At 49.4% G+C, this 17,573-nt stretch overlaps 1 protein-coding gene across 5 annotated transcripts in view; it reads right to left on the bottom strand.

Annotated features, from left to right (window-relative positions):
- The window catches only part of ZDHHC18 (zinc finger DHHC-type palmitoyltransferase 18), a 40,851-nt gene extending 34,209 nt beyond the window's left edge, over positions 1–6,642 (bottom strand). For all 5 annotated transcript variants that reach the window (XR_008556925.1, XM_054720650.1, XM_054720649.1 and 2 more), the window contains exons 1-2: positions 6,202–6,642; positions 1,341–1,501 (exon numbers count right to left, since the gene is read on the bottom strand). Coding sequence is in view for 4 of the 5 variants with exons in the window: in XM_054720650.1 (XP_054576625.1) it covers positions 1,341–1,501; positions 6,202–6,512 (472 nt within the window). In the remaining variant the exon portion in view is untranslated. The remainder of the gene's footprint in view (positions 1–1,340; positions 1,502–6,201) is intronic.
- Between the last annotated feature and the right edge of the window lie 10,931 nt (positions 6,643–17,573).

The raw sequence follows: 17,573 nt of genomic DNA, 5'->3' as shown, positions 1-17,573 counted from the left end.
TGACGTCACTTCTCAGCAGGAAGGAGCTTGGGTGGAGCAAGCTGAGATTAAGGCCCTGCTGCCCAGCCACCAGGGGGACCCACACTATGAGGAGTCAAGGGCCATGTAAGGTGCCTGGGAGCACACACCTTCTGCCATACTGGCTTTCCTGCCATTCCTCAAACACACCTATTTATTTGCAACTCCAGGGTTTTGTTTTTATTGTTTCCAAACCACATACTACTGGCTCCATTGCACCATTCAGGGCTCATATCAAGTGCCACCTCCTCCTAGAGGCCTCCCCTGACCACCTAACTAAATTAGCCCACTCCCCAACCTACTGTGCTCTCCCCTCAGATCCTCACAACTCAAACCCTCATCTCCGCAGGTTTTTGTTTCTTTGCTCAGATGTCATCTCATTCACAAAGCCTTCCCCGACCACCCTATTTAAAATCCAACACTCTCCCCCAGCTCTCATCCCACCTCCCTGGTTTCCTCTTCTCTGTCTCACATCCTAAATCAGTGATGGGCAACCTTTTGAGCTTGGTGTGTCAAACTTCGCCAAAAAACTGAGCATAACTCAGATAGTGTGTCACTTTGAGGAAAAAACTAACTCCAAGACTCTAGTCGCAAATGTTTCATCCTCAGGAGCAGCAAATGTTTCATCTTCGACATGCGGCCCGCGTGTCATCAGAAATGGCTACGCGTGTCAGTGCTGACATGCGTGTCATAGGTTCGCCATCACTGTCCTAAATCTTTCTTTCTATTGCTGTTTAATTCTTTCCATTGGAATGTCAGCTCCAAGAGGCAGAGATTATTGTCAGATTTGTTTACTGCTGTATTACCAGCATCTAGAAAAGTACCTGGCACATAGTAGGGACTCAATAAATGTTTGATGAGTAAATGGATAAGTGTATATAAGTGTTTAAGAGCAGGGGCTCTGGTCAGACTGCCGGGGGTCTCATCTCAGCTCTTCCACTTGTGTGATCTTAGACCATTTACTTAACCTCTCTGAGACTCAATTTAATTAGTGAAAGGAGAGTAACAACAGTACTTACCTCAGAAGATGATTGGGTGATTAAATAAGATCATGCATATAAAGAGGTGGAAACAGTGCCCGGCACCCAGAAAGCTGTCAGTGCTATGCTGGCTGCCATGACAGCTTTCACTTGCTAGCACTTCTTGTTTATTACTCCCTTATTTATCATCTGTCTCCTCCATTCTAGTGTCAGCTCCCGCCTGCCTTCTTCACTATTGACCCCCAGTTCCCAGCATAGTGTGGGGAGAGAAGACCAAGCCTCCTCTCAAATCGGGGAATGTGGACCTGGGGGACACAGCTTCAACTGAAGTAGGAGCCTCACCGATCTGCTTCTCCAGGGCGGCTGCTTCACAGACGGTGGCCCGGGGCAGAATCCCAGGGTCGGTGAAACTCGTCTGTAGCAGGCAGCTCATGACGAAGAAGAAGAGGATAGCAGCGATGATGGGGATGGCAAGGGTCAGTTGGCGGGCCAAGAAGGGACAGCTAGAAAGAGAGGGAGAGAAAGATGAGCAGTTACCCCACAGGCTCCCTGGGGCACAGGGCTACAATGCTAGGCAGCTATTGCCATCCCAGCAAACACCCCCGCATAGATGAATAGAGCCTCTCCCAGAGGCAGCAGCCACTTCCCCATGAGCGCCTGACATCACTAATTAATCCTACACTTTCGCCCTGAGCCATGGCAGATGTGATCAGTAGATACCAGCACTGTACACTTAGCTGCAGCCTCAGAATCCTTCTAAACACAGAGCTTCAGGCAGCTACTACCAATTAATTGGAATGTCACTTGAGGTGAACCATCCATGACAATGTTCACTCATTCATCTAGTCCAGGGGTCCTCAAACTTTTTAAACAGGGGGCCAGTTCACTGTCCCTCAGACTGTTGGAGGGCCGGACTATAGTTTAAAAAAAAAACTATGAACAAATTCCTATGCACACTGCTAAGTCGGTTGCTAAGCAGGACAGGCAGCGGCGGCAAAAACACCCGGCGGGCCGGATAAATGTCCTCGGCGGGCCGCATGTGGCCCGCGGGCCGTAGTTTGAGGACCCCTGATCTAGTCAGTCAGTCACTCACTCCACAAATATTTACTGAGGCCTTCTACATGCCAGGCAACACCTTCAATAAGAAGCAGGAATACTTGGCAGTGAATAAGACAAGAGTCCCCTGTTCTCTCAGTGAGGCTTATGGTCTAGTGAGGAGAACAGACATGTAAACAGAGAATTGCCAAATGGCCCTGCATAGTATAATGGGGAAGGGAAAGGCAGTAGAACAGTCAGGAAAACAGACTGGCTGAAGGAGACGCCTAAGCTAAAACCAGAAGAATGAGTAGGATTAGCCCTGGCGGTGTGGCTTAGCAACCGAGCATCGAGCATCGTCCTATGCACTGTGAGATCGCTGGTTTGATTAGGGGTCAGGGCATATGCCCAGGTTTGCGGGCTCAACCCCCAGTAGGGGGCGTCCACTGCTGGGGGCAGCCAATCGATATTTCTCTCTCTCCCTCTTCCTTCTCTCTCTCTTAAACCAATAGAAAGCATATTAAAAAGGAAAAACAGCCTGACTGGTGTGGCTCAGTGGTTGAACATCGGCCTATGAATCAGGCGGTCACGGTTTGATTCCCAGTCAGGGCACATGCACGGGTTGCAGGCTTGATCTCCAGCAGGGGGCATGCAGGAGGCAGCCGATTAATGATTCTCTCTCATCAGTGATGTTTCTCTCTTTCTTCTTTCTTCTCTGAAATGAATAAAAATATATTTAAAAACAAAGAATGAGTAGAATTAGCCAGGTGAAGGGGGTCAGGAGAAGAGCATGGTCCAGCCACCAATACTGTTACCCAAAGCCACTAATACTGTGTCCCAAGTCCGTTCTGTCAGGCCTCTGACCCCAGCTGGCTTGGAGGACACCCCGTGCGCAGGCCTGATTTTGAGGCCCACCCATATTAAAAACCACTGTCCTCTGCTGCCTTCCCTCCCAGAGCCATAGTGAGTGAGGAGCTGCTATTTGGGAGATGACTGGCCACTGGGAGGCCCAAATCAGCCAAGATTCCAGGAACTGGCATAACAGCAGGAAGCAAACCTGTGGGCACCTACATGCTATTACTGGAGCTTCCATCATTTGAGGTTCTGGCTTCCAGAGAGGCCCACACCTTGAGGAGCAGAGACTGCCAAGGCCAAGGGCTCCAGTGGGACATATTCTGCTCCAATCATCTCAGTGCTCCCCAGGTCCAAACCTCAGAGCTGAGCCCTCCATGGCACCCACATGACAACTCTACCAGTTCATGTCCAACCAGACTTTTTGGGGAATAGAGAAAACTTGAGGTCTGAGAGTTATACAGCCCTCAAAAACAGCAAGTCCCAGTCCCCAGATTTTACAAAAGGGGATTCAGAAACCCACAGCCATATCCAAGGGGCTCCCAGCAAATGCTCGGTCCATTCATATTCAACAAATATATATTGTACTTAGTGGCCACTACACACCAGGCCCTGTTCTAGGCACTAAGGCTACAATAGTGAGGAGAATAAAATCCTGCTCTCCTGGAGAGAGGCCCGAAACAAAATGTATACATTTGGTATGTCAGATGAGAACAATAAGTCAGGGCAAAGGGACTGGTCTGCTATATTATAGGGATGGTAAGGGAAGGACGGGAGACAGTAAGGGAGTGAGCCATGAGGCTACCTAAAGATGCAAAGACCTGGGGCAGGAGTGTGCAAGGAGGCCCATGTGCCTGGAGGGAAATACAGGGGTAGCGGGAGGAGATGGTACAGGGAGAAAGTCCTTTGTCAGGGCTCTGGCCCTAATCCAGAGAGCCAGGGAGGACTTACAATTAAAGATACACCATCTGGGGTGGGAAGCTGGGCAGAAGCTGGGAGCCCTGCTTGGAGGCCTGTGCAATAATCCACCAAACCAAACAACGAAGCAAAACCATTCTCAGCAGGAAGGCCCTGGAGAGCCACTCTGCCTTTCCCCAGAGCAATAGGCAAGCATGAGCACCTCTCATCCTCCACACCCTCACCAACAGCATTCCCGTCATGCCAGCTCCCTACTGAGTTTTCACCCCAGTCCAGACTGAGGGGAGCTCTTGGCCCAAACCCCAACCCCCTGCCAACTCCACTACCCCAAGTGGGGAGGAGTAGAAATAGACGAGATGTTTCACAAGCTCCCCCCAATCCCAGAAGTCCTCGCTTCCTCCCATCTGGGGACAACTCTGTCACCAGTGAAGACACCCACTCAGCCCACAGAAAGTCCTGCTTCTGAACTGACCACACTGCAGGTCACGGGGCCAACCCACGGCAAGCACCGCTTCCTCCTGCCCTCCTGCCCTCGCTGCAGCCCTGGTGGGAAGACCCGGGCAGGATACTGGAAAAGGAACTTTCAAAACATCCCCGTGGGCAGGCCCACGACATGGATCTGAAACTCAGCCAGGGGCCATGGAGGCGGCCCTGGGGGCTCCCCAGAGCTTCTGTTTGCTAAACTATCCCAGAACTTTGAATCCACCCTGACTCAGAAGGGAAGGGTGAAAGGGAGAAGCTAAGCTAAGTGGTAGGAAGTCCTCACCTTGCTTCAAGGGGAAAACCAAGATTGCAGATACATGACCTGGCAGCCCAAAAGGTTACCTGGGGGCTAGTGTCTTTGTGGCAGCCTCATTCATCACGGCCCCAGGCCCCAGGCCCCAGGCCCCAGGCCCCAGGGAAGAGTTTTTGGCACAAATAACAGTAAGAGCAGCAGCAAGCATTAAGTTCCTGTTATAGGCTAAAAGCTACATGAGTGACCATGCCACCCTCATGACAGCCTGAGGGAGTGGGTACTGTTATAAACCCCATTTTATAGATGAGGAAACTGAGGCTCTGAGAGGTGAAGTGACAGCCCCGAAGTCCCACAGTTCGTGTGTGGTAGATCCGGAATTTGAATAAGGTCTCTTGGCTCCAGAGATGGCATTCTTAATTACACTGTATAATGATGTAAGACCACAAAAGATGGGGAGAACTAGGAAGGAAAGTGGAGCTCATACAGCATGGCGTGGGTGTGTACATGTGCGTACATGTGTGCATGCAAGGAATCATGTAGCAGGTAGCTGAAGCTAGAGACCAAGGGTAAGGTGGAAAACTTCTGATACAAATATGTGACCCTAGTAAAATGACAGGTGTTCCCTCCTCATCCATAAACTGGAGTTACCATGTGGGCCAAACCTGGGGACATGAAGACTTTAGAACTCACAGGAGCAAACATGACCTGTCACACAAAGCACTCCGGACTCTCCTGAAAAATAGAGGCACTGCAGCTGTTCCTGCCATGGAACAGCCAGAGGGATGCTCCACAGGCTGAGAGGGGAGAAAGCCAGGAGGTTAGGAGGGGGAGGGGCTTGGGAGATGTCTGGGGGGAAACAGGAGGAGATTGAGGAAGGAAAAGAAGCTAAGGAAAGTGCTGGAGAGGGAAAGGAGGTCAGAGAGGCCCAAAAATGTTTGAGGGAAGATTGCCCAAGGACCCCGGCAATGGGAGAAGCAAGGTGCGAGGGTCTGAGAGTAGAGAGATGACCAAGGGGGTCCTAGAAGGACCCTGAAGGTAATGGGAAGACAGCTAGGAAACCTGTGGTGGGGAGTATATAGCCAAAGGCCATGGAAGAAACTCAGAAGTTATCAGGAAGGGATATCAAGAAAAGATGCCTCAAGGGGTCAGAAAGAACCTGGGGGGCGGGGGACAGGGCCAGTCCTGGGGATAGGTAAGAAGAGAGATCTCCAAGGAGGGGGGGTGGGGAGGGTGCAGAGTCTGAGATGGCAGAGGGAGGGGGGTCGGGGGTCAAGGGACATGTGAGGGCGGTGTTCCTGGCAGAGGCTGGCAAAGGCAGGGTGCCAGGGAAGGATGGGGGTGCTAGGGAGGGATCACAGAGATTGGGGTGGCTAGGAGGGTGGATGGGGACCAGGGAGGAAGGATAAGAGACAGGCAAGGAGGAGGGGCCTGAAGGCAGACTCTAAGGCACTGGGAGGACGCAGGCCCCAGAGCCAGGGATCCGAAGGTGCCTGCAGGTGCTGCGAAGGGTGGAGTGAGAGAGGACGGGTGCCCAGCGGGGACCGGAGGGGCTGGAATGCCCATCAAAGGCTGGCGAAGGGGGGAGGGGTGCGCAGGGGTCGGAGGAGGCCGGAGGGGATAGGGCGCCGGAGGGGATGGGGATGGGGGCGCCGCGGAACTCACTCGAAGACGAAGAAGAGGACGGTGGTGGTGAGGATGAGCAGCAGCGTGAGCGCGAAGACCCCGCCGTGGCCGGCCAGCATGAGGCGGCCCCCGCAGTAGAAGCGGTTGCGGCCCGGGAACACCTCCCACTTGCGCCGCGGGCGGTGGCCGATGCTGCCGCTGCCGCTGCTGCCCCAGCGCGGTGCAGCGGCGGGCGGCTGGGGCCCGGGGCCCGGACCCGGGGGCGCGGCGGGGCCGGGGCGGCGCGCCCCTGGGGAGGCGGGCGGCGGGGCGGCCCCGGGGCTGATCTGCTGGTACTCACAGTCCTTCATGCGGCCGCCGCGGGCCTCGCCTCCGCGCCCCGCGGGCCGGCCGCGCCGCACCGGGACCCGGCCAAGCAGCGGAGCTGGCGGCGGCGCGCGGCGCTCGCTCACTCGCTGGGGGCGGCCCCACCCCACCCGCCCCCGCCGGCGCGGCCTCCCGCCGCAGCGCCCCCTCCGCCTGGGCCGGGGATGGCGCTCGGGCCCGCGCCCGGTCCTGCCCCGGTGCCGGCGCCCGCCAGTCCCTCCGCCCCCAGCTGGCCCGGCCCTTTCTGCACAATGACTGGGCAGCAGATGCGTACTCGAGGGCGTTCCGTTCCCTTTCAAGCAAACCATTTGTTGGGCGGCCCCTGGGTGCCGCGCACCGTGCCAAGCGCCGAGATTCGGTGGTGGACTTCTCAGTCTGTAATTCTAGGGCCAGGCTTCACCAGTCTCAGAGGACTGACTGGAAAGGCATTTTGCGGGGCAAGCAGGGGTGGGAGTGGGGACACAATCTTATTTGAAAGCCAGGGGCCTGTTAACCACTGTCTTGCAGTTCAAAGTGCCCAAGAGTTGTGATCTGGCCTTCCTTACCCAGCTCTGTGATCTGGACCCAGACACAGGGTTTCCAGGTATCACCTCATGTCACAGGTCCCACTTTAACACAAGAGGAAGATTCATGCTTCAGGGACGCAGTGTCTTTCAGGAATTCTGGGTATATTTCTATTGGTGTGTAACAAATTTAGCGGCTTACAACAACACATTATCTCACAGGTTCTAGGTCAGGAGCTCCCGCACAGCTTAGCTGAGTCCTTAGAGTCTCAGAAGGTTACAATCAAGGTAAGGTGTCAGCCAGGCTGCATTCTCCGGTGGAGACTCAACTGGGGAAGAATCCACTTGCAAGCCCATTCAGGTTGTTGGCAAAACTGATTTCCTTGCGAATGTATGACTGAGGGCCTGTGATTTTTGCTGGCTGTCAATTGGAGGTGCCCCTCAGCCATCTGCAGTTCCTGGAGGTTACCACAGTTCCTTGCCATGTGGGTTTCTCCAGCATGGCGCTTACTTCAAGCCCACAAGGAGAGTCTTAGCTCTAGGCTGCCAAGACAGAGTTTTATATAATGTAACTTATTCTATTATACAGTTGACCCTTGAACACCATGGGTTTGAACTACACTGGTCTGTTTATACACAGATTTTTTTCCCAATAAGTACCTGTATTTTTTTTTTTCTTCCACAATTGGGAGTCCACAGTGAGAGGGCTGACTATATGCATTGATGTACACCATTTTCTATAGGGGACTTGAGCATCTTCAGATTTTGGTATCTGCCTGGGTCCTGCAACTGTTCCCTCATGGACACTGTGAGAGTTAAAAGTTAAACATGGATTTTTGACTGCACAGAGGTTGGTACTCTCAACCGCTGCATTGTTCAAGATTCAACTATATATGTAACGGGAGCAACATCCCATCACTTTTGCCATATTCTTTAGGCTTAGAAGAAAGTCACAGGTCTCCCTTTAATACACGAGGAGAAGATTACACAGAGGTGTGAATATGAGGAGGCAGCCATCACTGGGAGTCATCTTAGGGTCTGTCCACCAGACTGGGGTTATTGGAAAACCTAAGGAAAAGTATAGGAAGAAGGCTGGAACTAGGGTAGGAAAGAGTAAGAAAGGAAGTCAAAATACACGATGGGAAGGGGTAGAAAGGCAACAACAATAACCTCAAGGAACACTAATTGGTACACATGCCCAAGGCCACCCAGGTATGGCCTTGGTGCCAAAGATTCTGAATTTGAAGAACCCTACCTTGGAGTGAACCAAGTTGTGGGCTCCCTCCCCTCTCACTTGTTGGCTATGGGGGAAAAGTTACAAAACTGGACATACTGGTTCCAGTACACATTCCTGCTGTCCCACCTCAAGTGGGTCCTCTTTAAACCCTAAATCTTTTCTTGTTCCTTGTCACTTTGTACAAACCAACTTGATTTTCAGCTTCCCTTCTCTCTACCTTATCATATCTATTTGAATCTATGCTTTCCTCTTATCTATAATAATAAAAGGGTAATATGCTAATTAGACTGGACATCCTTCTGGACGAAGCTGGGGCCAGAGGGAAGCCAGCCCGGGTCCCAGGTGCCAGAGGAAAGCTGGTGGCAGCAGCCGGGAGAAGGAAGGCCTACTTCTGCATGAATTTCGTGCATCGGGCCTCTAGTCCTATATAATAAAAGCATAATATGCTAAGTGTCCAGTTGTCTGGTCATCTGTTCAACCAATCAAAGCATAATATGCTAATGATATGCTAAGGACGCTCAACCGCTCGCTATGACATGCACTGACCACCAGGGGGCAGACGCTCCAATAGGTAGGTTAGCTTGCTGCTGAGGTCCAGCCGATCAGGACTGAGCAAGACGGGCTGGACATGCCCTGGAGCCCTCCCGCGGTCCCTCCCTGGCTTGCCAACCCCCCCCCCATCCCTCCCCAGCCCCAATCATGTACCAGTGGGGTCCCTTGGCCTAGCCTGCGCCCTCTCACAATCTGGGATCCCTCGGGGGATGTTGGAGGGCCAGTTTTAGCCTGATCCCGCAGTCCGAGGGACCCCACTGGTGCATGAATTCATGCACATGCCTCTAGTCTTAAATATGTGGACCTCCCTCTGCCTATAGCGAACCCTCCACTCATGTCTTATCTCTTCCTGTTCATTGAGACTGCAAACACATACTCAATTCTCCTCTATCAATTAAAAAGCAAAACTAAACTAAAAAACCAACAACAGCCTGGCTAGAATGGCTCAGTGGTTGAATGTCAACCCATGCACCAAGAGGTCACCAGTTTGATTTCTGGTCAGGGCACATGCCCTGGGGCTGGATTCCCAGCAGAAGACAGCCAATCGATGTTAATGCATTGATGTTTCTATCTCTCCCTCTCCCTTCCTCTCTCCAGAAAATCAATAAATACATATTTTTAAAAATAACGACAGAAACAGCTTCCCATGTTTGGCTACCTCCTTACTCTAGCTTCAGGTTTATCTTTTTCTCTCTCTAATTAGAGTCACATTAAAGAGCAACTACAACTTCCTGGTCACCTATTCATTCCTTAACTTCTTATAATTTGGCCTGTCTACATCATTCTCCTTAAAACTTCTACCTTAAATGTCCCTAGAGATGCATTTTTAAAAAACATTTTTATTGATTTCAGAGATGAAGGGAGAGAGATAGAGAGATAGAAACATCAATGATGAGAGAGAATCACTGATCGGCTGCCTCCTGCATGCCCCCTACGGGGGATCGAGCCCAAAACCCAGGCATGTGCCCTTGGCTGGAATCAAACCTGGGACCCTTCAGTCCGCAGGCTGATGCTCTATCCACTGAGCCAAACTGCCTAGGGCGCTAGGGATGCATTTTGTATGGCATTCTCACCAATATCCACAGTACCCAGACTCTCTTATAAATAGGCATAGCCAGCCCTAACCGGTTTGGCTCAGTGGATGGAGTGTTGGCCTGCGGACTGAGGGGTCCCAGGTTCGATTCCGGACAAGGGCATGTACCTTGGCTGTGGGCACATCCCCAGTCGGGGGTGTGCAGGAGGCAGCTGATCGATGTTTCTCTCTCATCGATGTTTCTAACTCTCTATCCCTCTCCTTTCCTCTCTGTAAAAAATCAATAAAATATATATTAAAAAAAATAGGCATAGCCAAGGGACTGAATTCTGGCTAATAGAATATGAGTGGAAGTGACAGGCTGGCCCATAAAACTCCTAAGTGCTGATTCTTGCTCTCCCTCCCATCTGCTAGCAGAACAGAGGAGACTCTAAGGACCTAAAGAAAGTCAACCAGATGCCTCCATTCCAAGTTTTAGGGTCCCACTCCTTTTCAATCACAGAAGACTTATTAAGACTGAATTAAATGGATATAGCTGCACCATGCATAATTTTTGTTTGTTTTATTTGTAGCAAATAAGTCTTGTGGCTACAAGAAATAAGAGGTTGCCGAAACCGGTTCGATTCCGGTTAAGGGCATGTACATTGGTTGTGGGCACATCCCTGGTGGGGGTGTGCAGGAGGCAGCTGGTCGATGTTTCTCTCTCATCGATGTTTCTAGCTCTCTATCCCTCTCCCTTCCTCTCTGTAAAAAAAATCAATAAAATATATATTTAAAAAAAAAGAAATAAGAGATTATTTTATGGCTATCATGGAAGCTTTTTGATTCTCTTACCATGATTTGAGGGGGGAGTTTAAAGACCCAAATTTGTCATTTTCTGCAAGGACTCATGCATTCAGAATTCCTCCCATATCAAGTCCCTGTAGTCATCACCACTGCCACAACAGTCAACTGCCACAACCATTTGGGCCCCCAAGGCATTTGCTTTAGTTAACACTTCATCACAAATAACCCCAGGTGATAATTTGATTAATCATGATGCCACAGCATGCCATGGACTAGTAGCATCACATTTCTCATTGGCAAGGAGCTTACTCAGCACATTCAAACTCAATGACATAACCAAGCCAGTTCCCTAATCCTATCTTTCTAAGTCTATTTCCTGGGACCACTACTAGTACCAATTTCTTTTTTTTTAAATGTTGTGTGTGTTTTTTAAAATATAGTTTTATTGATTTCAGAGAGGAAGGGAGAGGGAGAGAGAGATAGAAACATCAATGATGAGAGAGAATCATTGATCACCTGCCTCCTGCACGCCCCCTACTTGGGCTCAAGCCCGAAACCCAGGCATGTGCCCTTGACCAGAATCGAACCTGGAACCCTTCAGTTCACAGGCCAATACTCTATCCACGGAGCCAAACCATCTAGGGCAAGAGCCCAATTTTTATAGCAGTCAGGGTCCAGCCAATGAGACAGTAATCACACCATTCACTGGGCAGAGAGAATCTTATATAATAAAGAGGAAATATGCAAATTGACCATCACGCCCTTGCACAAAATGGCCACCCCCATGTGGTGACAAAATGGCCGCCACAAGATGGCTGGAAGGGGAGGGTAGTTGTGGGCGATCAAGCCAGCAGGGGAGGGCAGTTAGGGAAAACCAGACCGGCAGGGGAGGGCAGTTGGGGGCAACCGGGCCGGCAGGGGAGAGCAGTTGGGGGTGACCAGGCCGGCAGGGGAGGGCAGTTGGGGGCGATCAGGCTGGCAGGGAAGCAGTTAGGTGTTGATTGGGCTGGCTGGGGAGTGGTTAGGAGGTGATCGGGCTGGCAGGCAGAAGCGGTTAGGGGCAATCAGGCAGGCAGGGAGGTGAGCGGTTGGGAGCCAGCAGTCCCAGATTGTGAGAGGGATGTCCGACTGCTGGTTTAGGGCCCGATTCCACAGGGCCTAAACTGGCAGTCGGACATCCCCCGAGGGGTCCCAGATTGGAGAGGGTGCGGGCTGGGCTGAGGGACATTCCCCCAACAGGCATGAATTTTGTGCACCGGGCCTCTAATTTAATATAAAGAATGGTTAGAATGGTTAACTAAATATTGAGTTGTTAACTAGATAACTGAAAGGGTAAAAAGAAAACTCTGAGAGGTAGCAACAGCAGGAAGCATCTATAATTCCTAGAACTAGGAGAGCAAAGGAAAGAGTTTGGAATTACTAAAACTTAGACACTTAGAAAAGGGGCTCTACAGAGCTAAAACTCAGTCCTCCAAGTCTGATGCTGATGTCTCTGAACTTGGAAGAGGGACCGACACCTCTGAGGAAAGGGGTGCTACCCAGTTGATGCTGGTGTCTCTGAGTGGGACACTATGAAGCTGCAATTGTTGGAGGAAAAACTGCAAAGTGGAATCAGCTCCTGCTACAGGAAGGAACTGCTGCCACCAGGGTGAAGGAGCATTGCTGGGGTTACCTCACAGGACAGGAAGCAAACGGAAGTCCTTTCTTCCTCCTCCCACCTCAATATCTCCCTCTGGTGGCCATCATTGGCAGAGCCAGACATAGGGCCAGCTGACAAAGCAGAAATGTGATTTGCAGAATCCCAGCTCCAGTATCTCATAGCAGAAAGTAGGACGGTGGGTTTGGAGCTGAAAGACAATAGCTGAATAACTAGCACAGGTTCCTTTATAAAGTATTTGAAAGAAGAGGTGGACTTAGGTGACAATTAGCTGGAATTCAAGCAGACATGGAAGGGAAATACAGTGTGGGGCAAAAGTAGGTTTACAGTTGTAAGTACATGAACTCACAGAGTTTACTCTTGTATTGTTATTGTTTATTAATTATTGTATTATTTTCCATATGAATAACTGTAAACCTACTTTTGCTCCACCCTGTAGAGAAAGTCTAGAGATGATGGGCCTTTCAGGGTGGGAAAAGCTGACAACAAATAATATAAGATTGAAAAAAGGTCTTGGCCTTGGCTGATGTGGCTCAGTTGGTTGGGTGCCATCCCATGCACCAAAAGGTTGCCTGTTTGATTTCCAATCAGGGCACATACCTGGGTTGCAGACTCAATTCCTGGTAGGGGGCACATAGACAATCAATGTCTCCCTCTCACATTGATGTTTCTCTCTCTCCCCCTCCCTTCCTCTCTCTCTAAAAATCAATAAAAAAATATTTTAAAAAAATATTTTATTAATTTTTTACAGAGAGGAAGGGAGAGGGAGAGAGAGTTAGAAACATCGATGAGAGAGAAACATCGATCAGCTGCCTCCTGCACGCCCCCTACTGGGGATGTGCCCGCAACCAAGGTACATGCCCCCTTGACCAGAATCGAACCTGGGACCTTTTTTTTTTTTTTTTAAATATATTTTATTTCTTTTTACAGAGAGGAAGAGAGAGGGACAGAGAGCCAGAAACATCGACGAGAGAGAAACATCGACCAGCTGCCTCCCGCACACCCCCCACCGGGGACATGCCCGCAACCAAGGCACATGCCCCTGACCGGAATCGAACCTGGGACCCTTGAGTCCGCAGGCCGACGCTCCATCCACTGAGCCAAACCAGTCTCGGCGAACCTGGGACCTTTCAGTCCGAAGACCGATGCTCTATCCACTGAGCCAAACTGGTTAGGGCTCTTTTTTAAAAAAATAAAAAAGATCTTGAACCACAGGAATTGAAAGATGTGATCACCTCTAAGGCAATTACCTGGTGAAGAGCATGGCCTTCCCAGTTATTTCACACAGCTTTAATGTAGCCATCATTACGCTAAGGGTCAGGCAAGGGGTGAAGAAGCAAATAAATATCTTAGGTTGAGAATTACATCTAGGAAAGAACTTGAGTGTGGTTAGTCTCACATGAATAAGACTACAAGCAAATAGAGCAGAAACCTGTTGTGTTAATTTTGTATGTCAACTTGGCTAGCTGCAGTATGCAGATATTTGGTCAAATATTATTCTAGAGTAGAGGCCCGGTGCATGAAATTCGTGCACTCGGGTGGGGGGGGGTCCCCTCAGCCTGGCCTGCACCCTCTCACAGTCCGGGAGCCCTCAGGGGATGTCTGACTGACATCCTTAGTGCTGCCGTGGAGGCGGGAGAGGCTCCTGCCACTGCAGCTGCACTAGCCAGCTGTGAGCCTGGCTTCTGGCTGAGCAGTGCTCCCCCTGTGGGAGTGCACTGACCACCAGGAGCAGCTCCTGTGTTGAGCTTCTGCCCCCTGGTGGTCAGTGCGCATAATAGCGACCAGTCATTCTGCCATTCGGTCAATTTGCATATTAGCCTTTTATTATATAGTACTAGTGGCCCGGTGCACGAAATTCGTGCACAGGGGGGTGTCCCTCAGCCCAGCCTGCACCCTCTCCAATCTGGGACCCCTCAGGGGATGTCCAACTGCCAGTTTAAACCAGCAGTCGGACATCTCTCTCGCAATCTGGGACCGCTGGCTCCTACCTGCTCACCTGCCTGCCGGCCTGCTTGCCCCCAACTGCCCCCCCGCTGCCGGCCTGTTTGCCCCCAACTGCCCCTCCCACTGGCCTGCTCGCCCCCATCTGCCCCTCCCCTGCTGGTCTGCTTGTCCCCAACTGCCCCCCCTGCCGGCCTGCTTGCCCCCAACTGCCCCCCTCCCTGCTGGCCTGATCACCCCTAACAACCTCTGCCTCAGCCCCGCCTCCATGGCTTTGTCCAGAAGGACGGTCCAGAAGGTCTCCTGGTCTAATTAGCATATTACCCTTTTATTAGTATAGATTTTAAAAAATATATTCATTTTATTAATTTTTTTACAGAGAGGAAGGGAGAGGAATAGAGAGTTAGAAACATCGATCAGCTGCCTCCTGCACACCCCCTACTGGGGATGTGCCCACAACCAAGGTACATGCCCTTGACTGGAATTGAACCTGGGACCTTTCAGACTGCAGGCTGACACTCTATCCACTGAGCAAAACTGGTTAGGGCAGTATAGATGTTTTTGTGAAGGGATTTTTTTTCTTAGATGAGATTGACATTTACATCAGTAGATTTTGAGTAAAGGAGATTATCTTCCATAAAGTGGGTGGACCTCAATCAATCAGTTGAAGGCTTTAATAGAAAAAAGACAGACTTCCCCTGAGAGAGAGGAAATTCTACCAGCAGATTGCTTTTGGACTCAAATTGCAACATCAACTCTTTTTTTCTTTTTTCTTTTCTCCTAACATCAACTCTTTCATGGGTCTCTAGCTGCTGGCCTACCTTGCAGATTTTAGACTTGTCAGCCTCAATAATAATGAACCAATTCTTCCTTTCTTTATATTTTTTAATATATTGTCTCCCTATTCATTATGTCTTTCCATTTATTTGTGCCGCATTCTTTTTTTTTTTAATATATTTTATTGATTTTTTACAGAGAGGAAGAGAGAGAGATAGAGAGTTAGAAACATCAATGAGAGAGAAACATCGATCAGCTGCCTCTTGCACACCCCCTACTGGGGATGTGCCCGCAACCAAGGTACATGCCTTGACCGGAATCGAACCTGGGACCCTTGAGTCCGCAGGCCGACGCTCTATCCACTGAGCCAAACCGGTTTCGGCATGAACCAATTCTTTAAAAGCTCTCTTTCTCTCTCAGAGGGCAGAGTCACAAAATATAAGAAGCTTGGGTCCCAAGTGACTGGGTAGAACAGGCCTCCCTCCCCAAACCTGCATTATACTATAGTTTAAACAAGAAAGAAACTTTTAAATTAAACACACACACACACAGACACACACACACACACACACACACACACACACACACACACACACACACAGAAAGAAACTTTTGCTCTGGCCAATGGCTCTGTTGGAGCGTCATCCCACACACCAAAAGATTACAGATTTAATTCCCAGTCAGGACACATACCTAGGTTGTGGGTTGGATCCCCAGTTGGGGCTAGTGCAAGAAGCAACTAAGCAACTGGTTGATGTTTCTCTCTTAAGTTGATGTTTCTCTCTCCCTCCCTCTCTCTTGAAAATCACTAAAAACATATCCTCCAGTGAAGATAAAATAAGAAAGAAACTTTTATGTTTAAGACAGTGTCCTAGCAGGTTTGGTTCAGTGGATAGAGCGTCAGCCTGGGGACTGAGGGTCCCGAGTTTGATTCTGGTCAAGGGCACATGCCCGGCAGCTGATCGATGGTTCTCTCTCATCATTGATGTTTCTATCTCTCCCTTTCTGAAATCAATAAAAATACATTTAAAAAAAACACTGAGTTTTGGGAGTTGTTAGATACAGCAGCTAGCCTACTTTTCTCATCCTTTCCTTAATCTAAACAGTATTGGAACCTGGTAATCATTTCTTTCTTCTTGAAACTCTCTTTTCCTCTGTAACTATTTGTTTCTAGTCCTTTAATGACGATGATAATGATAGTAATGTCAGCTACCATTCATGAAGTTTTTTATTTTCATGAAGTTCTATGTGTCAGGCACCATGCTAGTGCTTTATATCTAGTGTCTCATTTAATCCTCATAACTACTCTGTGTGATAGATGCTATCACCCTATTTTTTTCACCCCTATTTTAGAAATGAGAAAATAGGTTTAGAGAAGTTGAATCATTTGTCCTAGGTCTTATAGACCCTCCTTCTCTCTCTCTCTCTCTCTCTCTCTCTCTCTCTCTCTCTCTCTCTGCAGAAAGGAAGGGAGAGGGAGAGATAGAAACATCAATGATGAGAGAGAATCATTGATTAGCTGCCTCCTGCGCGCGCACCACCACTGGGTATCGAGACCACAACCTGGGCATGTGCCCTGACTGGGAATCAAACTGCGACCTCGGCTGAGCATCTACACTTTTCCTTTTGACAATCAAATCCAATCTCAGGGCTGCTATAATTATGTCTGGTTGGATGGTTCCCTGTCCCCTCTCCTTGTCTCCAGTTCCACATTTCCTGGCATATGAATGTGCTGATGACATTGTAAACTTAACACATCCAAATGCAGATATTCCCTTGTTATTACTGTTCTAAACACTTTTTACTTAATTCTCACAACAAACCTATGAGACGGATGTCATTCACATCTATGAGCTAAAGTGTTACCCACATTTTACAGATGAATAAACTGAGTGTTAGAGACTCAGTATTTGGCTTCTGTTTACACAACTAGTACATAGTAGAGCTGGGCTTGGGGCTGATTTAAAGGTCTATGTCTCAAAAATGACAAGACCTCAGTTCCACTCAAACTGGTAAGCTCTTCCTGTATTATTCCATTTCCTGCTTCCTATACTCACTCTTTGTTCCCCCTTTTTTTCTATTCATCAATTTTTGTTGATTAGATTTCACATATGCTCTACTTGTCCTTCAAAGTCCGGCTCGAAGACCATTTCTCTAGGAAGCCTTTTCAGGTATTCGAAGCTGGAAGGGATCTCCACCTTGTGTGAATTTACAAAGCACTTACTCTGTACCTCAGTTACCTCTTCCTAAGCACGGGAGCAAAGCTTTAATTCATCCTCATCATAAAAAGTCCAAGTATAGAGATACAGAGTGAGACGTTTAAGTATCCCTTCATTCCCCAGAATTGATCAGTTTCTATCTTTAAAAAAAAACACATATTTTTATTGATTTCAGAGTAGAAGGGAGAGGGAGAGAGAAACATCAATGATGAGAGAGAATCACTGATTGGCTGCCTCCTGCACGCCCCCTACTGGGGATCGAGCCCACAACCCATGCATGTGCCCTTGACTAGAATGAACTTGGGACTTTTCAGTCCGCAGGCCCATGCTCTATCCA

This window comes from Eptesicus fuscus, chromosome 9 (assembly GCF_027574615.1).
Source record: "Eptesicus fuscus isolate TK198812 chromosome 9, DD_ASM_mEF_20220401, whole genome shotgun sequence".
Lineage (NCBI taxonomy): Eukaryota > Metazoa > Chordata > Mammalia > Chiroptera > Vespertilionidae > Eptesicus > Eptesicus fuscus.
Note: the sequence above shows the minus strand (reverse complement) of the source record. Positions and strands in the feature narration are given on the sequence as shown.